General features: G+C 42.9%; 1 protein-coding gene across 1 annotated transcript; it reads left to right on the top strand.

Moving 5' to 3' along the window:
• The first annotated feature begins 6,438 nt into the window (after nucleotides 1-6,438).
• sypl2a (synaptophysin-like 2a) lies at nucleotides 6,439-19,623 on the top strand. Its single transcript, XM_064965752.1, has 6 exons — nucleotides 6,439-6,646; nucleotides 6,834-6,908; nucleotides 16,114-16,232; nucleotides 16,615-16,813; nucleotides 17,045-17,218; nucleotides 17,403-19,623. The coding sequence occupies exons 1-6, from the start codon at nucleotides 6,632-6,634 to the stop codon at nucleotides 17,523-17,525; spliced, it is 705 nt and encodes a 234-aa protein (XP_064821824.1). The 5' UTR covers nucleotides 6,439-6,631; the 3' UTR covers nucleotides 17,526-19,623.
• The last annotated feature ends 2,939 nt before the right edge of the window (nucleotides 19,624-22,562 follow it).

Raw genomic sequence — 22,562 nt, forward strand, 5'->3', positions numbered from 1 at the left:
GTTAGTGTCATAGTACTGCTTACTTCTTTCAGCGGCTTTCTGAGCATTTTCATTTGCAATGGCGTGTGCTTCTTCCATCCCTCGTTTCCAGTTCTCCACGTAGTCTCGCTGGTTACTGGAACCTGCCTCTTTGCACAATCCAAAGAGCATATCATCTGGAAGCCTGGGTGATCTCCCAAACAGAAGATAAAATGGTGAATAGCCAGTCACTTCGCAACGGGTGCAGTTATAGGCATAAACCAGTTTGTTCAGAGACTCCTTCCAATTTGACTTTTGTGTCTCAGTTAGTGTCTTTAACATTTGCAACAATGTTCTGTTCATGCGTTCCGCTTGACTGTTTCCCATCGGGTGATAGGGTGTTGTCCTGGACCCAGCCATGCCACTGAGTTTCTTTAACTGATGGAACAGCTGATTTTCAAATTCTCCCCCTTGGTCATGGTGGATGCGGGACGGGAACCCAAACTTCAGGGCAAAGTCATTGAAGATGAGATTTGCAGCAGTTTTACCTGACTTTGATGTGGTGGCGTAGGCTTGAGTGAAACGTGTAAAATGATCAACAATCACGAGGATGTACTCATATCCCCCTTTGCATCTGTCGAGATGAAGGAAGTCAATACATACCAGTTCAAATGGCTGTGTTGTCACAATGTTTGTCAGAGGAGCTCGTGTTGCATGGGCTGGCTTTTTCTGCTTGACACAGCTACAAGTTTTAGTCACATAGTGCTCGATGTCAGATTGCATATATGGCCAGAAGAAGCGGTCACGTACTAGTGATACAGTGCGGTCAGTACCTTGGTGTCCCATGTTATTGTGCAACTCTTCCATCACTTTACCTTTGTACTGCTCTGGTAGAACTAACTGCTTGCGGGCTGTAGTGATTCTGTACAGAATGCCATCACTGTCTATTGTCAATTTGTCCCATTCTCTGAATAGGCATTTTGTCTTTGGACTGAATTTCTTTTGCTCTTTAACTGGCGGTTTGGAACCAGACAGTTTGAAATTGAGCACAGGACGGATGACCGGATCAGATTCTTGTGCTTCTCTTATCCCATCTTTTGGGATGGAGCTGGTTGTTGCAGTGGTTGTCTCACCTTCAGCTGATACTGACATAGATGCAGCTGAAAATGACCAAGGTACAACAGCCTCTTTCTGTACCTCAACTGCTTGTATCGTGGTGGCGATGGTGTCTGGTGGAAGCTCCTCAGAACATTCTCTCATCAGTGACTCTACATCCAGTGGCATCCTTGACAAAGCATCTGCATCACCGTTCTCTCTGCCTGGCCTGAACTTTATTGTAAAGTGGAAATCAGCCAAGTCTGCAACCCACCTGGAAGTGGTTGCGTTCAGTTTGCAGTCAACAGCATGTAGCAGAGTGGGTTGTTATCGCTGTATACAGTGAAGGTCGGAGCATAGTACAAATATTCATGGAACTTATCAGTGATTGCCCATTTTAGAGCTAGAAATTCTATCTTGCTCGAGTGGTAGTGATAGTTCTTCTCAGCTGCTGTTAAGGTTCGAGAGCCATAAGCAATGACCCTAAGCTTCCCCTCTTGCTTTTGATAAAGAACTGCTCCCAAGCCTTGGTGTGACGCATCAGTGTGTACAACAAATGGCTGAGTGAAATCAAGGAAACCTAAAACTGGTGGGTGAAGCAAACACTCAATCAGCTGTTCAAGTGCCTGTTGATGCTGGTCAGTCCACAGGATTGGCTTCTTTGAGTGCACCACATGACTTACATTCTTTGTTTTTGTTTTCCGTGGGTGGTCAGGTAATTTCTCTGAATCTGCTATCAGGAGGTCATACAGGCAGCTGGCACTCCTAGAAAAGTGTTTGATGTACTGTCTGTAGTAAGTGAGTAAACCAAGCATTTTTCTGAGCTGGCCCACAGTCTCTGGTCTGATTTCTTTCAATGCGCTTACTGCTTCAAAATCGTCTGGGTCAACTCGGCTGCCCTCTGCAGACACTATCCTGCCCAAATAACGGACCTGGGGTTTAAAGAGATCACACTTACTTGGTTTGAGTTTAATGCCATACTCTCTGAGACGCTGCAAAACTTTTCGCACATCATTCACATGGCTGTCAAATGTTTTACTGAAAACTAGCGTGTCGTCCAGGTAAGGAATGCAGATGTTATCCCGGAGCCCTTCCAAACACTCCTCCATACACCGCTGAAAAGTTGCAGGGGCGTTCATGAGGCCGAATGGCATACGTATCCACTCAGAGTCCCCACGGTGTCACAAATGCTGTCAGTGGTCTGCTTTCTTCAGAGATGAACCCCTGGTGATACGCTTTTCTCTGATCTAAGAGGGAGAACCAGGAATTACCACCTAAACTGTCCATGATGTCTTGGACCCGAGGGATGGGCTGGCAGTCGGGATGTGTCTTTCTGTTCAGGTCTCTGTAATCTATACACAACCGGAGGGTCCTGTCCTTCTTAAGAACGCACACGACAGGTGAAGAATATGAAGAGTTTGACTTCCTAACCCAGCCCTGGACTATGAGGTCATAAATGTAACCCTTCATCTCCTGATACAGTGGCCTGGGCACTGACATGTATGTGCGCTTGACTGGTTCAGAGTCCTTTAGAGAAATAGTCATTTTCAATCGTTCAATGCAGCCAATGTCATTGTCTGATCTGGAGAAGGAGTGACACTCTTCTCTAAGCATTTGCCTAACAACCTCTCTGCTCTTCTGTTAGGTGAGTTAAACCTACTGGTGGATCCCACTGATCAGTAGCAGTACATGGGGTTCGAACGCTGGTGTGATTCACAGTGGCTGGGGTGACAGTTTTTTCAAAAAATTGGGCAGGTAACACAGTCATAATGGTTTGTACTGTACCGATTATTGTGCGTCCTAGCAGGGCAATGTCGTGGTCAGTGGGGTTAGAGACATCAAGCAGGATAACTGGAAAAACACCTTTCCTGACTCTGACTAGCGTGTCAAAGAACTCAAGGTTGTCTGGCCACTGCGGGTTCAGATCTGGCTGGAAAAGCATTGTCTTGTCATCTTTGAAAGGCTGGGAAGCTACACGGCACTCAATCTGAATGCTACTGTGTTTTGGTACAGCCACCTTCTCTTTCTTGGTTTTCACTGCGTATTCATCTGTCTGTTCTGTGCTAACAGCCTGTATAAAAGCTCTCACCTTGTTTCTTTTGAGGCTTGGGAAAGCTGTTTTTACTGTACTGTATCGTTTAGTCTTTTCGGTCATTGTCAGGATGTGCTTGATAACATTGAAACCTATGATGGGATGAGATAGGTGACAGCCTTTCATTACCAGCACCGGGATGATCAGTTCCAGAGGCTAGCCGAAAAGTTGTTTGAATCCATCCCAGGTACGGCATTTCAGTCCCATTTGCTGCAGTCTACCTTAGATCATCATGTGAGTCCAGGATTTCTGAAACATCTCTCAGCCTTGCGTTTGGGAGAGATTCCTCTTTCCATCGTTCATCAATGACCGATACCTGAGAGCCTGTGTCCCATAGAGCTTGGAGGTGGTGGCGATTCAGGTGACACTCAATAAGGCACTGTCTGCCGACTAGCGAGGTGACCTTACGGGGGTGGCAACCTTGAGCTAGGGATGGTAAGGAGTGGGCATTTTCCTCTGTGCAGGAAAACCTTTCACTATTAGAGTCAATTTTCAGGTGAGTGCATTTTTCCTTATGTTTAGTCCAATGTTGGTTTTGACATACTTTGGAACAGCACAGTGTCTCTTTACATGATGAACATTGTTTCAGGTTCTCACATGAATCTTCTCTGGCACAATTTGCACATTTCTGGGACTTTTTGGTAGCTACGGTTAACACTCGTCCCTCAGCGGTAACAGTGTGCAGCGTGCATCTGTTCTGGCCTGCTGGCAGACAAAACACCCCCTTGGAGCTTGAGCAGGGTGGTTGGTATACCGGTTAGATGCATATTGATGCTGCGCAGGGTCAGGTGCTTGGGACCGACTGCAGTTGCTGTAATACTGCTGCTGGGAAACAGGTGGCTGGGGGTCCCTATCTGGCCTCCTAACTGGGGGTGGGGCATAGGCACAAGGCGGTGACTGAAACATAGGCTGCTGTAATGTCTCCTTAATCTGAGCAATCTCTGCACTGAGACCTTTTAGAGAAGCTACACCTGTCTTAAGTTCAGCTAACTCTGTTAACAGTACTGCGGGTATCTTAACTTTGGCTTCCTTCACAGGACACTTTGCAGATGGCGTATATTCTAACTGGACTACACTTACAGTTGTAGCAGGCTGTGGGGCATTAAACCGCTTTTTGTTTCGTCTTTCTATCTCATTAGCACAAGCAATGTTAAGCTTCTCTAGCAAAACCTCATCTGATGTTTCGCTCTCTAGTAGGAGAGGCTGCATGTCTATCCTGACACTGTCACTCTGGAGACCCGTAAGGACTGTGTGAAAACACATGCTCTGGACTAGAGCAGGGTCATACTTAAGCCCTGATTCTGACTCCTGGGATGCAAACAGTACTTTTTGCCTCAAATCTAAAACGCGTATCAGGAGGCTTTGAGGGGTCTCGTTGCTATGCTGTGCTTCTGAAGCTAGCTGTTTGTAAAGCTCTGTTGCACTCTTCTCTTGGAAGTTGGAACGCAGGATACATCTAAGTGTGGGGAGAGTTAGCTGGGGTTTACCTTCCAAGTAGCTGCGTAGCTGTGAGCCTGGAGAAATAGCCCTGACTACTGCGTCTACTATTTCTACCTCAGGATAGCCTCTGTTAAGTCCATTTTCAATCTGATGGGCAAGGCTGGAAAAAAATCTGTTTTTCTTTCTGGCCCGGTTCACCTATCTGACCAGAAATTTTAAACTCTTTGCCCCAGTATGAGCTGGGCTGTGCATTGGGTGAGAGCGGCACGCTCCCCTGAAGTTTGGCATGGTGTTGGGGCTGACGCAGAGAATCACTGGCTTTGGCTGCAGTAATCTGCTCAGTTCCCACCCCTTGTTGTGGGGTTACAGTTCTCAATTCCTCTATTCTGTGATGTGTTCCGGCTGGTTCAATATCATGGTCAATTTGCCCTGTTTTGTTATCTATGCCACTGATCATCTGTCATTTTGTCTAAGTAGCAACAATTCTGACATGCCACCATCTAACTCTGCAACTTCCTCTCTTTCAGGGAACATCATAATGTGAGTCATCAATGATATGCGGGATTTGTTTTGAACATCTCTTCTCTGTTCGCCTGATATTTCAAGGAAATCACATATCCCTAGTAATTTGTCTTTAGTCAGGGTGTGCAATTCTCCTACTACCTCTTCCTGTAGTTCTTCCAAGGCGCTTGTCATGTTGACAGAATAGGAGGAACTTTTACTGTGCAGGAGTAGAATTAGATGGTCCTTACTGTCTCCGATGGTCGATCAATGGCCTCAGTTGACACGTACTAAACCACTAACTTCCAGCTTCCCTCGAACAGCAAGACTTTCCTCACTGCAGCCTGCCTGAGTTGTTATGTGGAGATTTAGCTGGCTCGGAATTCAGCGACCAGGATGTGGAAACTGGACATCTGAGCAGCTATCTCAGCGGTGCCTCCAAAAAATGTTACGCCCCTGAAAACAGGGGAGAAATAATCACGAGAGTGATACGGTGTTGTATTCTCAATTCAACTTTAAGTTCAATGAGAAAAGACCGCGATTTTCCCCAGGAATATGGGTGGAGACCAGAGCAATCGATCTCCGGCTCATAGATTAAGAGCATTTCGTAGATCACAGATGAACACTTTTCGGCACCACAAAATAAAGTAATCAATATAACGTTTACACATTACTCTCAAAATTCGTACCCTTTGACAGATTTGAACTTTAACACAATTATATGAATGTTATCAATCTCTATCAACTAATACTGAATGCATCTTTTTAACCTGAGATGTTTTAAGATCCTCACATACTGTGAACTTACTAATACTTTTTAATGTATAACAGGCTATGAATATTTCCTTTAACCTGTCACAGTGGCAGCTGCAGAGAAGTACTTGGGTGTATGAGATTTTACTGCAGAAGAGTTACAAGGTGGGTTGAACAAAAGAGTCCCATCCTGCCCGGCCTTCGGCCTGATGTAGAATTAGTTAGGGTCAAAGTTGTGGAATGGGGTAATGTTTTTTGTTGTTATGGGATAGTGGTCTATAGGTGTAGGTCACAGGAGGTTTGTCACACCTTAATTGGGGAGGATGGGCTCGTGGTAAAGGCTGGAGTTGAATAAGGGGAATGGTATCACATCAAACACATGGTTTCCATGTATTTGATGCCATTCCATTTGCTCCGTTCCGGTCATTATTATGAGCCGTCCTCCCTTCAGCAGCCTCCTGTGGTGTAGGGGTAGTTGATAGTGGAATTTGTTCATTTCCCTATTATAACAAAATGTATCATGATCGACGACACTCCCGCACAGTAGGTGGCGGCATGCACAAACAAAATGTACGATCGCCATTATACCAAAGAAGAAGAAAAACAAGTTGCTTGTCACGTGTGCCTATACAGTTTAGAAAGTTTGACAGCAGTTTTACAACATCTGCTGCCTGCCAAAATTCAGTCGAATGTAAACCAGAGGTTCGTCCAAGTACAAGATTGTTGCTTTGGGAGAATATACGTTTTCTTCCAGTAAAGGGAACTTAACGAACTAACTTCTGAAAATCGAACATGGAATTTATTCAGGTGGGTCGGCTGACACGAGCTAGCCAACGTTAGCTATCTACTGTAACGGTGAAGGTGAAAAACATTCGTAAATATGTTTTTGGCCAGTTAGCTAGCTAGTTTTACAAACTTAAATAATTAGATTGAAATCATTCCTGACCACCGCCATGATTCAGATGTTTTGTCTTCGTCTTTTTTACAACTTCAGAAACTGCTTTCGGGATTCAGACTTGACCTGGGACCGTTGAAAGAACCTCTGGGATTTATTCGGGTTCTAGAATGGGTAAGAAACCCTTAATTAGATATCTTAACAAAAATATGTGGTGAAATCTATGAATGTCTCTCTCTTGTCTTGAAGCTGACAAACAAGCACTAAACTCACTCGCTAGTCATTATTGGTTAATGTTGCTGGCTTTTCAGTCAACGTTAACGAGCTACCTACTTTTAACATTATTCAGTAGTTGAACAAGTGTATTGATGCAGATAGTGTGTAGGTTGTCTTAAAATATAGCTCCCTGACTTGCTAGCTAACGTTGGCGAGCTACAATCTCAAACACCAAAGCTTCGTGCGTAGATCTCATCGGGCAACACCCTTTTCAGCGACTGTCTATATTGGTTAGCTAGGACTCGTAGCAAGTCGCCCCTTCAAGATCTCGCACTTGGGTCTTGGGTTGTTATAGTAAATGTTATGTAAGGCATAATCAACTACTGTCTGTCTAACTATGCGTTCTATGGAAAATAATGAACGGCGTGCAAAGTGTGTTACCCGACCCGCTTGCGGAGTGGAACTAACCTTACATGGAGTTGCATTATTTTCAAGTGAACGCATAGTACCTGATTGATTATCCCTTTTATACCATCTCTATAAATTAACAAATTTGCTGTGTTTAAAATGTGTTAAACATCCACAGAAGTTAGCTAGTAAGTGTACTAAATAGGTAACTAGACTTGTTTCCTTGGTATCCAAACATACTTGCTAGTTTAGCTAACCAAAACATTATTTAGCTTTCTATTATGAAAATCAATGTAATAAATTACTAATGTTTTAAATTCGACTTTTGCTTTCGAAAGCAGCTCAAACAGAAAGTGTAAGAATTAACTATAGCCATTGAATTCCTCAGTACCGAAATACACACATTGCGTGAATTGGTTACAACTGTTGGTTGTAGAACTGATTGGTTGAAACTGCATTCGACAGTTTCTTTTCCACAAGTTACCACCAGATAAATCTATTGATGTTAAAAGGCTTTGTTCCATCTGTCTGCGCAATCCACTGTCTCATCAGCCCAGCCAGTCAATGTATAAACTTGATCTCCACTATAAAAAGTACCTAGACGTTATCTCACATTTCTTTTAGACTAACATTTTAGTTTTCAAAAGCAGAGATTAATGTAAACCATGGTGTCTGCCTCTCTGACATTTGCAACATTGTTTCAATATTCAAATTCGATATCCAGCAGTCCGGTAGTAATAAACGTGTCGAGAGTCGGGACGAAACAGACATGCAAGCAGCGTTTCTCAGCCAATCGAAGTCATCAATCAGCTGGCATCATTTTCATGGACGTGATTGTATTAGCTGTGTTGGCTATATCCTCTGAACAAACAGTGTCCTGACTAGTGAACATTTTCTATGCCGGATGAAATCATGCCTCATTAGTTCATTGTTATGGATGTATCCAAATAAATGTCACCAGAAAACAGCTTATGCAAATGCAACTACTGTTATTTTGGCTGCACTGTTTAACATGACTAAGTTAGCCGTAGTTGGCTAGCTAGCAAGCAAGGGATAAGAACTTTGCCAGCCAGTATGCAATGGAACGTTTAGAATGAACGACTGGGTCATGTCCATAGATACAGAAAGTCTCTGATCGCCTCCCTAAAGGCTGTCTCGTTGTTGGTGATCAGGCCTACCACTGTTTCTTGTCATGAGCAAACTTAATGATTGTGTTTGAGTCATGCCTGGCCACACAGTCATGGGTGACAGGGAGTACAGGAGGGGACTAAGCATGCACCCCTGAGGGGCCCCAGTGTTGAGGATCAGCGTGGCAGATGTGTTGTTGCCTACCCTCAACACCTGGGGGTGGCCCGTCAGGAAGGCCAGAATAAGTATTCAAAAATGCTGTGGTATAATTTAATGTCTGAGTGTAGACTGATGCTTTACCTATGACCGAGCTTGATCTTGACTTAGTGGTATATTGGTATTTCTATGACCGAAACAAAGTTGTTGCAGATAGTGTCAGCAGTATTGTGACCACAAACTGAGAGCTCGAAGGCTAATGGATCCCGTACGCAGTGCAAACCCAATTTGCAAGTTCCTCGTGCGTATTAGTAACCAGGGCAACTAGGCACCTGACCTAATTTGTTACCGCCATGAGTACAAGGACATGGAAATTCCACTTATGATATACAGGGCAGGTAGCTACTTATTTCCTAACATGGGCTTGCTTTATGAAGTAACTGAATGATGGCTTTTTCACAGTGCTGCCTCCTTGGAGCTACATTTCTGTAGAGCACATTAGTGACTTGATGTGAAGTTCAATGACTCTTGAATGTCCAAAGTTTGTCATTAGCTGATTTCACTGTTTGCTTTAGCTGCTTATACAGCAAAGAATCACCTCCAAGTCAGTATAATTCAACCCAAATCAAACAGATCACAAGTAAAGTTCACTCAAATAATGTTTAAATTTGACCCCAAAAAATATACTGGAAATGCCCAGCACATTGGAAGGCCGACTTACATATACTGTACTGTCTAAGAGCTAATTAGCTGATAGTGTGCAATTTCGAGCAGGGATGTTATGTGAAGTTACTTTTTAGAGGTGTAGCCTGCTGGCCAAAGTGAATGTCAGCAGCTGCAACAGAAATAGCTTGGATTCATGAACTTTATAACTTGACTGAGTAGCTGGCTCAGGATACAAGGAGGAGGACCTCTGGTTCTGATCCACGGGCATTCCGTCTTCGGGTTTCCATATAGGTCCGACTGTATACACATGCATATCTGTTCGAGTGTGTACTCTGTACAGTACTGGTATTGTTTTTGTATGCACTACATTCAGACTGCCGTTAGTGCGTGTATGTGCATGTTTTGCCTGTGCGTTAGGCTGTCTGTGTATGCTTAAGGTGTGTGTGTGTGTGTGTGTGTGTTTTAGTAGATCGGCCAGTGGCAGAGCCCTGTAGGTAATTAAGACAGATGTTATCTTTTAGGTTGGAGTTTGTATCCAATCCAGGACGTCCTCTCCCTTAGTCATCACTATCTGGCCATGCTAGAGGACATAAATGTAGACTTTCTAGTCCAAAATGTAATTTTTTAAAACCTCTAAGCTTTATGTTAACCAGTAACTTTACCCTCACCCTAAATTAATTAGAAAGGGCTTATGTTCTTTGACCATAATTCCACTCTGGTCAGTTCTAGCATTAGTGACTACCTCCTCCCTCTCCCTCTCCTCTCCCTCTCCTCTGTCCTGTGCCAGCCAGCAACATGCCTCTCTGGCCAGAGAGGGGAGTGGCCGGTTACCAAGAAATGCACTGTAAATCCTGGCCAACGCTGCAACACAACATTCTCAGAGCGTCAGTGCAGAGAGGGAGTGGAGGCAGGGTTTACTTTATATACACCAGTGATCCTGGTGCAAAACCATGGCCTGCATACTGCTGCATGGTATGAGGGAAGAAGAGTTCAAATAAGGCAACATGTATCCCTGCTATGTTTTATGGCTGCTTTTTTAATGATTTGAACTGAACAGCAACATGTAAAGTGTTGGTTTCAGGAGCTGAAATAAAAGATCCCAGGAATGTTCCATATGCACAAAAAGCTTATTTCACTCCAATTTTGTTTTACAAATTAGTTTACATGCCAAATTAGTTTACGTTTCCCTTTTGCCACAATAATCCATTCACCTGACAGGTGTGGCATATCAAGAAGCAGATTAAACAGCATTATCATTACACAGGTGCACCTTGTGCTAGCGACAAAAGGCCACTCTAAAATGTACAGTTTTGTTACACAACACAATGCCACAGAAGTTTTGAAGGGGTGTGCAATTGGCATGGTGACTGCAGGAATGTCCACCAGAGCTGTTGCCAGATTATTTAATGTTAATTTCTAGTGATGTGACATTTTTGGCTGATACCAATATCCAAATTTTCCTTGCTCCCCAAAAATGATACCGATATTTACAATTTGTGGCCCGTTAAGCATTCTAGTACAGTTAAATAGTTAACACACATGGACGCAGCAGTCTAAGGCACTGCATCTCAGTGCGAGAGGCGGCACTATACTCCCTGGTTTGAATCCAGGCTGTGTCACATCCGGCCGTGATTGGGAGTTCCATAGGGCATCGCACAATTGGGCCAGTGTCGTCCGGGCCGTCATTTTAAATCAACATTTGTTCTTAACTGACTTGCATAGTTAAATAAAGGTTACACACACACACACACTGACCAAAACGTTATGTTGGCATTTACTTCTCCATTACCAGTAAAACATAATCAAAACCTATTCCTTTCATTTACTTTATGTGCTGTTTCATTGTTCAGTCTTTTCATTCTCAACCAGGATTTCTATGGAAAGCTGGTTGGGTCTTTGCGTGTCAAAAAAGATAGACGGCAAATAACACTATTTAACGTGTCAAATAATACTATTTTCCTTGTCAAATAAGCTTGTTGACCAATCAGAACCTGAATATGACTTCATGTCACATAAAAATGTAACACTTTCATACATTTTTAATGTAGGTATTACACATAGTTGTAATCAATCACTTGTATTTCATATGTCACAACGATTCATCGACGTGTATGCTATGATGCTGGTAAAGTTGACTCGCATTCCTACTGTGCTGGTCATTAAAATAAAAAGCTATCTAGCTCATGGATGCAAACAATGTTCTTCCCCCAAAACTAATAAAAACATCTGTTTCAGTAGCTATAGTTAGCTAGGTATCGTTTTAAAATTGCTCTAATTTATAAGACAGTTCTTATTTGATTAATTGTCGGACCCATCTATATAACGCAAGCCACAATAGTGTACTTTGCGGTTAGCCTTCAAAATAAAAGTTTGGCATAACTCGACTATTTGTATTAATTTGCATTAGTCAATTATATACTTTTTATTTTGAAGGCAAACCGCAAATTATACTATTGCGCCGAATCCTTATTGTGGCTAGCTTCCCGGCCCAGTCGAGCCTCACTAGCCAGATGACGCTTGCTGGCTGCTTATAACGTTAGCTTTGGGCAACAGGTTTAAGTAGCTGGCTAGCTATTTATTTTCATGAACTGAAGTTCAATTTTAATTGGCGAACAACAAGTGGCAACCTAGCTAATACTTAAAAGGATTCCTAAATCATTGCTAAAAATAGTGAAAATGACTGCAGTTTGTACTTGTCATTGTTTTCAGACTGGTTGTATTAGTGCTAGCTAGGTACCAAGCTAAAGCTAACTACCCCAGAAGTTGCAGTCAAACAAATGATGCTTTATTACCAACACGGTATTGTAAACGCATTGTTCGTGGCCGGTGTTTGCAGACATTTTTGTACAGCTTTGACAGTGCTACTGTATCTTTTTTGACACGCAAAGATCCAAACGGCGTTCCATAGTATGCATCGCACTTGGTAGTGTGTGCCGGTGCTCGACCAGTCGGCGAAAACCAACATCACCCACGACAGAGAACGGTTGATTGTCAAGGGCAATGTATTCCATTATCTTGGCTTTAATAGGTTTCGCCTTTGAGTTGTGGGCTAAGTTATGAATGCTGTGTTGCACGTGGAGCGCAAACTTTTACTTGGCATCATTAAGTCATGTACCTACGTTTTATAGGTATGCACGATAGCTTTGACATCGGATTTTAACGTCGGCGTTAAACTAGACATTGGGCCAATACTGATGTTGGAATTTTTGGCTAATAACGGCAGAATCCAATATGTTAACGAATATATTGTGCATCCCTATTCATTTCTCTACCATAAGCCGCCTCCAACATCTTTTTAGGGAATTTGGCAGTGCGTCCAACAGGCCTCACAACCGCAGATGTGTAACCTACCCTCAAGGACCTCCACATCCAGCTGCATCACCTGTGGGATCGTTTAAAAACTAATTCTGATTGCCTGGGCCTGACTCCCCAATGGGTGGTTCTTGGAGGTCATATGCCTACCCATTGGGGAGCCAGGCCCAGCCAATCAATTAGTTTTTAAATGTTCCCGCAGGTATGCAGCTGGATGTGGAGGTTCTGGGGGTAGCGTGGTTACACATCTGCCCAGTCATGTGAAATCCATAGATTAGGGCCCAATGACTTTATTTAAATTCACTGATTTCTTCCTATGAGCTGTAACTAAGTAAAATCTTAGAAATTGTTATATGTTGTGTTTTTATATTTTGTTCAGTCTAGTTTTCCTTTTTTTAATACAATAAACAAAAACCCACATAGACAAAAACAATAACTTAACATTTACATACATACATTAACACACTTGCTCCCATCTCATCCACACCTAATGTTCTTTGTAAAGCTTGTCGGACTCTGCCCCATATGGCTTCAAAATGTGTTATTTGTCTGTTGCAAGATTTTTTTTCTATATTTAAATAAAACATTTGATTCTTAAATCTTTTTAACGTTGGGGTATCATTTGACTTCCAGTATTTAAGTAATAGCTTATTCAATATGCCATGACAACGATACAAGCCAGACTCTTTGAGGCACCAGCTTTCATAACAAAGGCTTGCTAACTTCCCCATATCCCTTAACTCCCATCTAAACAAACGATATGAATGTACTAGCCTATGTGTGCTTCCATTCTCAGTCAGGGAGGTTGGGTGTGTTACTTACTCAGGAAACTTCATAGTGGAGGGTTTATTTGGAGGGTGGCTGAGCTGGGGGATCGTTGGAATGGGGTTTGGTGGGGGCGGTGATATGAAAGCTCAGAAATGTTTTACTGTGCCAAACACCTGAAAGATGAAACCAATTCCCACAAAGTTCACTTGACCATCGTAGTAGTTTATCACTGAAAAGTTTTCTTCCCTGTTTGGCTCTGTTGCCACTGAAATTACCATTATTTTACCCTTCAGGAACTGTTGTCTTGTGTTGATACTCTGTTGGAAAAGACACTGTCCTTGATTGCAAGTCTATATTGTATCTGTTAGTGACTTCAATATGTCACAGTCCCTGAAAACCTCATGGTTTCTGATGCACCGTTCAACTGTTATGTAAATTATTTGATTGTGATCATGTGGGAACGTGCCTCAGCCAACTTTGTCGTTGGGACTATATTCAGAACAACGGGCATTATTCTGAAAAGGAAGTTAGGGCCGTGTAGCACGTCCCATCAGATGTTTTCATTGGAGGAGGGATCTGCTCACAAACACCTATTCGTTGGCACGCTTCCTCAAGCACCTAAAGGGAATATGGGCAGAGTTAGTACAGTGCACCGCAATTCAGCTTAAACTAAGGCCCGTGATGTGAACGGCAAAAGTGGTGAGGGAGGAGCGCCCTTCACAAATAGAACAGTAACCTGTGTCGCTCGGTCATGTTGTGATACTTTTGATACTTATGTATATTTAGTAAAAGTATACAACTTTATAAAGTGCTTATATTAAGCAAACCAGACAGCACAATGTTATTGTATTTTTTATGGATAGCCAGACATCATTTACAAATGAAGCATTTGTGTTTCGTGAGTCTGCCAGGTCCGAGGTAGTCGGGATGACCAGGGATGTTCTGTTGATAAGTGAATGGGAAAAGCGGGCCATTTTGCTCACTCGTGGGAGGCTGCCCGGTTCCAAAATGAATGCAATCACTTTTCACCTGATACAAACTCCTCCCACCGGGGAAACCTGGGCCAGATAATTGAATCCCCTCATTGATCAAAGTTTGGGCAGCAACATAATACTACTCTATGCATAGAAAGGCACTCGTTTTTATTTTTTATTAGTCTATGCAATCAGCCTGCCAGACAGGTTTATTTCTGTAGTTCCAGAAGGTGTGTTATTCCCAAGTGTTATTTTTACACCGAGGGGAAGAGGAGTAACTTGGAGAGATGGCTACAGAGAGCTATATAGTTTATATCCTTTTGTCTATTACTTGCGTTCGCTAACTGTTACTGCGTTAACCGTCTTTATAATGACCAATTCGGCTACTTATTCCCAACCATTATCATAGGGATCCCCTCGCTGCACTCAGTAGCCTCGAAGACCTACCTACTGAGCAGCGATGTCAATTCAATGTCTGTTCCACGTTGGGTCAATGTAATTTAATTGAAATGGAGTGGGACGCGACGTTGATTCAACTAGTGTGAGCACCCGTGGGTAGTGTGTTTGGAGATTGACTACTACATTGCTGTCATACTGTAAAGAATCACTGATCCTCAGGTCACCTTGCATCCCAGATAACTCCTCATTACAGATCAGCGATTCTGCACCTCGCCTTGCTCAACTTGAGCCCTCAAATGCACCCCTAGACATTCAGATTCTGCTGTTCGGAGCCAGTCCGTGTTAGTCAGTTAGCTCTCTCAGCACTCACTGAGGGAGGGAGTTTCCTGTATGACAAGAGGATGCTGTAGGGGAAGCTGATGTGGTGAGCAGAGTGGGGAAAAAGGTCAAGCACAGGGAAACTCTTACTCCGAGGGGGAGAGAGTGATGTATGTTTTAGCTTGCGGATGTGTGCACCATTCTCCCCACCCCTTAATCTCTCCCCACTACTCAGCTATGAGCAGAGGAAGTGGTTACCAGGGTGGTTGAGGTGAGATCCCCACAGTTCTGCCAAGTCAGCTTTTCAGAACGTTGGCTGGTGATGTGGGCAATGTCGGGGGGCCTCTTCCTGTCAGACCTGAACCCAGTGGGGCGTTCTGCTGGAGTTGGTGTTTTTCTTGCCGAGTCACCAATCCCCACGCTTTATGACAGTTTCTCAGGGGGCAGCAGGAACATCTTACCACTTCAAATGACATTGGACAGAGAAAGAACTCTGCAGCTAATGATGAGGTCAGCATCCTAAATGACTAAATTGGGGGAGTTACGCACTTTATTGGTCTTCACTGTTGACATTGAGACTGGTGTTTAACATTTTTTACTGTTGTAAATGACTATTGGGTGGCTGACTATTTAATGAAGCTGCCAGTTGAGCAGTTGAGGTGTCTGGGGGGCTTTAAGTACCTTGCAAAGAAGGTCAGCATCCCGGGAGCGCCTCTTCACTGTTGACATTGAGACAAAGGAACAACAGCAGGCAATGAAACAAGGACATTCTTCTGAAACTCGCATCTAGGTTTTGATACCAGCAAGAGTAATTGTAAAGGACCTGTCATTCCTTGTCTCTCCCACTCTACCTATCTGAAAACACAGCCTAGGCCTCTGACAACACGTCATCCTTACCAGGAAAGAGATTTTCTTATCTGCCCACTCGGTTATGAGAATGATGCGCCCTAGATCAGTGCAGGTTAAGGCAAAGGGATGAGGAAAGGAAGCGACAGGCCATTGAGATGCACCCTGACTCTCCTCTCTCTGTGCAGGTGTTCACCATCTTTGCCTTTGCCACCACGGGGGGTTATTCTGGGACGACCCAAATCCATGTGAATTGTGTGGGGGGGGAGCCCAAGACCATAAGGGCAGAGTTCAGCTACCCCTTCAGGTAACCTGTTATCCCTGACAGATGGAGCTGCAAATTAACAACATTACTGTAATTGTCATTCTGTGTTTGTGATTTCTTCTTTTATAATGCCTACCTAATGGTTTTCACAGTAAGCCTATCCCTGACAAAAGTTATGTAACATCTGCTGAAGGGCCGAGAGATGTGGAGCAAGGAATTCCAAATAACATTTTCTATTTACTCTTAAGCTGGTTGTGATATGCTTGCATTCACACATGGAAAAAACAAACTAATCTTCCCACCAACATCATTTTCTTTGTCTCTGACTCTTGCCTCTTAAGTGTTTTTGTGGTTGAAATGCATTCGTGCCATGCAGTTGATTTTATAGATTTGGTTTTGTTTCTCTACCCCCTCACTACTCTAGGTTGTCTAGCTACGGCCCTTTCATGGTGCCCGTGTGTAACAGCAGCGCTGCGAATGCGACCTACCTCCAGGGCGACTACTCCTCCTCAGCCGAGTTCTATGTCAGTGTTGGTGTCTTGGGCTTCCTGTACTGCACCGCCACCCTGGTGCTCTACCTGGGCTACCAGCATGTGTACCGCGAGGGCCGCGGACCCACCTTGGTGAGTCTAAAGATACCGTAGTATCTCGTGTTTACCACTGGTATGTTAGTTACCGTGTAGTAGACTATTATTACTACTACAGTATAGTTGTAGTATAGCTGGAGAACCATTTTTATAATAAAGGTGTGAGCCTTAATATCGTTGTAATGATATTTATGATTGGAAAGCTATGTACCTCTGTCCTCTCCAACATGGTAATATAGTGATGATACAGCCCTGTGTTTCTCCCAGGACCTGTTGGTGACTGCTGCCTTTGCCTTCCTGTGGCTGGTGTCCTCCTCTGCCTGGGGGAAGGGCCTGACTGATGTGAAGTGGGCCACCAACCCAGTACACCTGGTTGAGGCCTGCCAGCCCCAGTGCTCACCTGGAGAGTACCCGTCCATGGGAAAACTCAATGCCTCTGTGGTGAGCAATTTGATATTGTAATACATTTTATTCTGAGTGTTTTGCATTTTATAGCTAATTCTCAATGTGAATGTGCAAGTTGAGCGTGAATGACAGGGCTTCGGGTATAGGGTAGCATTTGTAATTCCTTTGTTTCTGTCCTGTGTTTTGTCTTTATGTTTCGTACTTTTCCTCTTCTGTCAAGATTTTCGGGTTTCTGAACCTCATCCTGTGGGCAGGTAACTGTTGGTTCATCTTTAAGGAGACTCCATTCCACAAAGACCCCAACCCAGCAACCACCATGGAGGGTGGAGTCCCCAGCTCTTAATTGGCACACAGAAGCTCCACCTCTACAGTTCAAGCCAATCGCCAAGGTGCTTGGGACTGACAGTATAACCCTATTAGGAAAGAAACTAAAATGTAGAGCAAAATTAAGCTTTTTAACCAGCAACAACACAGGCCCCTTTTCAATGATGATTGTTCGGCTCAAGCTTCAGGGATAGTAGTTAGTTGCCCATCTCTAACTTTCACCACAGTGAACCCAGGTTGTTGTTTATCTACTCTTCATAGAATTGGTCAGTTAATATGATTGATTTGCTAGCTGCACTCAACACTACCCCAATTTACAGAGTGATCACAACTTTTTTTTAAACTTTTTTAAATGGAATTTCCCTTCCAAATTAAGTGCCTTTACTGTACATAAAATGTATTCAGTTACTGTGAACGTGGCTTGAGTTGAACACTTTGATAGGGATCTGGGTATTTGTGATATCCAACATGTTTGATTTGGTTGGTTCCTCTAGAACAGGTGCTTTCGATCAAATAGGCCTACCACAAAACAGGGCTCGCAGACAACCTACTGTAGCTGAACTGTTCCCTATATTTGATTCATATGAGGAAGTTCAGTAATGCTGGGTTGACATACAGTAATTGCCTGTCTGGAGGTCTCCTCCTTTCCCATGAATTTGTTAAAGGAGATGTCAAAGGTCATGTTGAAAGCCCCTGTTCTAGGTTGCCTTTCACATCTAAATTTGGCCCTTTCAATTAAGAAACAATTTAACTACTGGCCTTTCAGTAACTCCCTAATATTCCACTACTACTGCGTGTTTTGAAACTGACCTCATAGATACATTGTTGCGTTTCTGTGTCTGAAAGCGTATTACTTTGGTGCACTTAACTCGTTAGAGCTGTGTTAGCTACTTGATTGCAGTCATTACTGATGTACAATGCGTTCCTCTCTTTGACGTGTGGTATGGCTTTTTTGTCATTATTTTGTTAACCGTATGAAAAGTGCCTTGGTAATTTACACCAAATATCAGTATCTGGTTAAGAGGGTACTTACACTCAAAGAGTAACCAAGTTATTTTGGCTACAGTCAAGTTGATATAACACGTTTTAAGTAACGGCTGTCTGTTTTAGTTATTCAAACGGTCAGTGCCTATAGTCCTCGACAGCGCTGGTTGGTGTATGTTTGCTCAACAACCTGCAGATAAGTGCTATTTTTGTGGATATCTTGGAAAATTTAGCCAAACTTTTTTTAAATTTGTGTATTGTGGAGGTGACCATTCAAACAACTACAACACTAAGTTCCCTATGTATTTGACTCTTCTCAAAAATGTTGTTTGAACGGGATAAGGCAACTTTAGAAAAGTCATTATTTATACTTTTTTTTATTTTTTACCTACATTCATTGGTCAATAAAAAATAAAAATTAAAGCTAATTTATGGCTTCTGTGTGTTTAAGAAAAATATATTTTATGCAGCTTCTCTACCGGAGTCATTTTTATACAAACACGGGTCCTAGATTTGTTGCTTTTTATTTGGCACCACTGGACAAGCTAGACTTAATCATGGCGCTGCCAAGTAACAAGTGGCAACCTGTAGTTGCCAAAATGTGGTGAATCCTGCTGTATTTTTTTGAATAATGCTTCTTTTTTCCCCCTCAGTTATTTACATTTGTCCTACATTTAATTTCGGCAATGATTGAGTTTGATGGTTATGTGGGGATGACGTGCAAAGTCTGTCCAGCTCTATGGGAAGTGAATGGAACTTGAGTTTTTTTTTTTTGCTTTGCACTAAGTGTTGTAATTAATGTCATTGACATGAGTTGTGATTTGAGGGAAATGCAGACATTGTGCAATCCACACAGTACCGTTCATACCGCCTTGGCCTCTGTAGTTATTTACAAAGGGAAGGTTTGAGTCAATATCAGTCATCAAAAGACACTGATCTAGATCGTTTATGCCATTTTAATAGAAATAACCTAGCTTTTTAGGGTAGAAGTCAGACTTGTGGATCTTCTATATTCTCTAATGGGATTTCTGAAATTTGACTATCTTTTGTATTTTGTTCCATGTTTGTACAAAATAAACGTCTGTACATCCTCTGTATTAACAACACATTAAAGGATAAGAGAGCTGCAACAACCTCTGTACTGATGTTTGTGTTCACTGCCCTGTAACTGTAATGTTACCTATGAAGTAAAACTAAAGTGCATTTTTTTTGCCAGAAGATGGAGCTATTGCATTTCATAACTAAGGTTGCAGTTATTTTTTTGACCACTAGGTAGCACTGTTTTGAAGACAGTCATGCCCAACCCCAAATCCTTGTCCCTTTATAAACAATGAACAAAAATTTAAATCCAACATGTAAATTGTTCGTGTCATGGCTTGAAATAAAAGATCCCAAAAAAGCTTATTTCTCAAGTTTGTGGAGAAATCTGTTTCCATCTCTGTAGGTGAGCATTTCTCCTTAGCTGAGATAATCCATCCACCTGACAGGTGTGGCATATTAAGAAGCTGATTAAAAATCATGATCATTACACAGGTGCACCTTGTGCTGGGGCAGAAAGGCCACTAAAATGTGCAGTTTTGTCATGCAACACAATGCCACAGATGTCTCAAGTATTGAGGGAGTGTGTAATTGGCATGCTGAGTGAAGTAATGTCCACTAGAGCTGTTGCCAGGTAAATGAGTATTCATTTCTATACCATAAGCCGTCTCCGTTGTTTTAGAGAATTTAGCACAAGGTTCAACCTGCCTCAACCGCAGACCATGTGTAACCAGGCCAGCCCAGGACCTCCACACCCGGCGGCTTCACCTGTGGGATTGTCTGAGACCAGCCACCCGGACAGCTGTTGAAACTGGGTTTGCACAAACAGAATTTCTGCACAAACTGTCAGAAACAGTCTCAGGGAAGCTCACCTGCGTGCTCATTGTCCTCACCGGGGTCTTAACCTGACTGCAGTTTGACGACCTAACCAACTTCAGTGGGCAAATGCTCACCTTTGATGGCAGGCTGGGGAATTTTTATTTTATTTCACCTTTATTTAACCAGGTAGGCAAGTTGAGAACAAGTTCTCATTTACAATTGCGACCTGGCCAAGATAAAGCAAAGCAGTTCGATACATACAACACATGGAGTAAAACAAACATACAGTCAATAATACAGTATAAACAAGTCTATACGATGTGAGCAAATGAGGTGAGATAAGGGAGGTAAAGGCAAAAAAAAGGCCATGGTGACAGTAAATACAATATAGCAAGTAAAACACTGGAATGGTTGATTTGCAATGGAAGAATGTGCAAAGTAGAAATATAAATAATGGGGTGCAATAGAGCAAAATAAATAAATACAGTAGGGAAAGAGGTAATTGTTTGGGCTAAATTATAGATGGGCTATGTACAGGTGCAGTAATCTGTGAGCTGCTCTGACAGTTGGTGCTTAAAGCTAGTGAGGGAGATAAGTGTTTCCAGTTTCAAAGATTTTTGTAGTTCGTTGCAGTCATTGGCAGCAGAAAACTGGAAGGAGAGGCGGCCAAAGAAAGAATTGGTTTTGGGGGTGACTAGAGAGATATACCTGCTGGAGCGTGTGCTACAGGTGGGAGATGCTATGGTGACCAGCGAGCTGAGATAAGGGGGGACTTTACCTAGCAGGGTCTTGTAGATGACATGGAGCCAGTGGGTTTGGCGACGAGTATGAAGCGAGGGCCAGCCAACGAGAGCGTACAGGTCGCAATGGTGGGTAGTATATGGGGCTTTGGTGACAAAACGGATTGCACTGTGATAGACTGCATCCAATTTGTTGAGTAGGGTATTGGAGGCTATTTTGTAAATGACAAAGCCAATGTCGAGGATTGGTAGGATGGTCAGTTTTACAAGGGTATGTTTGGCAGTATGAGTGAAGGATGCTTTGTTGTGAAATAGGAAGCCAATTCTAGATTTAATTTTGGATTGGAGCTGTTTGATATGGGTATGGAAGGAGAGTTTACAGTCTAACCAGACACCTAAGTATTTGTAGTTGTCCACGTATTCTAAGTCAGAGCAGTCCAGAGCAGTGATGTTGGACAGGCGGGCAGGTGCAGGTAGCGATCGGTTGAAGAGCATGCATTTAGTTTTACTCGCATTTAAGAGCAATTGGAGGCCACGGAAGGAGAGTTGTATGGCATTGAAGCTTGCCTGGAGGGTTGTTAACACAGTGTCCAAAGAAGGGTTAGAAGTATACAGAATGGGGAAGTGTGCTCTTCACGGATGAATCCCTTTTTCAACTGTACTAGGCACACCGCGTGTATGGTGTTGTGTGGGCGAGCGGTTTGCTGACATCAACATTCTGAACAGAGTGCCCCATGGTGGAGGTGCGGTTATGGTACGGGCAGGCAATGAACACAGTTGCATTTATCGATGGCAATTTGAATGCACGGAGATACCGTGACGAGATCCTGAGGCATATTGCCGAGTCATTTATCCGCCGCCATCACGTTTCAGCATGATGTCGCAAGGATCTGTACACTTCCTTGAACCTAAACATTTGCAAGTTCTTCCATGGCCTGTGAACTCACCAGACATGTCACCCATTGAGCACGTTTGGGATGCTCTGGATTGACGTGTACGACAGCGTGTTCCAGTTCCCGCCAATATCCAGCAACTTCGCACAGCCATTGAAGAGGAGTCAGATACAATCAACAGCCTGATCAACTCTATACGAAGGAGGTGTCGTGCTGCATGAGGCAAATGGTGGTCACACCAGACACTGACTGGTTTTCTGATCCACGACCCTACCTTTTTTTTGACCAACAAATGCATATCTGTATTCCCAGTCATGTGAAATCCATAGATTAGGGCCTAATGTATTCATTTCATTTTACTGACTTCTTTATATGAACTGTAACTCAGTAAAATCTTTAAAATCGTTGCATGTTGTGTTTATATTTTTGTTCAGTGTATGTACATCTAAACTCAGGAAAAGTTGGATAGATGTAAGCAATGTGACTAAATTGCTATCAGAGGTCAAGGAGGATTTTTGCTTCCACCTATCCGAACCTTCCAGTGTTATAAATGCATCAGAGGATAGGTTGATAAGGCATTAG

Source organism: Oncorhynchus masou, chromosome 5 (assembly GCF_036934945.1).
Source record: "Oncorhynchus masou masou isolate Uvic2021 chromosome 5, UVic_Omas_1.1, whole genome shotgun sequence".
NCBI lineage: Eukaryota > Metazoa > Chordata > Actinopteri > Salmoniformes > Salmonidae > Oncorhynchus > Oncorhynchus masou.

What these genes read in the sequence shown, in the direction of transcription:
- sypl2a (XM_064965752.1), top strand. An exon ending in AGGGCCGCGGACCCACCTTG is followed by an intron (nt 16,814 to 17,044) that starts GTGAGTCTAAAG and finishes TGTTTCTCCCAG; the next exon opens with GACCTGTTGGTGACTGCTGC. An exon ending in GAAAACTCAATGCCTCTGTG is followed by an intron (nt 17,219 to 17,402) that starts GTGAGCAATTTG and finishes TCTTCTGTCAAG; the next exon opens with ATTTTCGGGTTTCTGAACCT.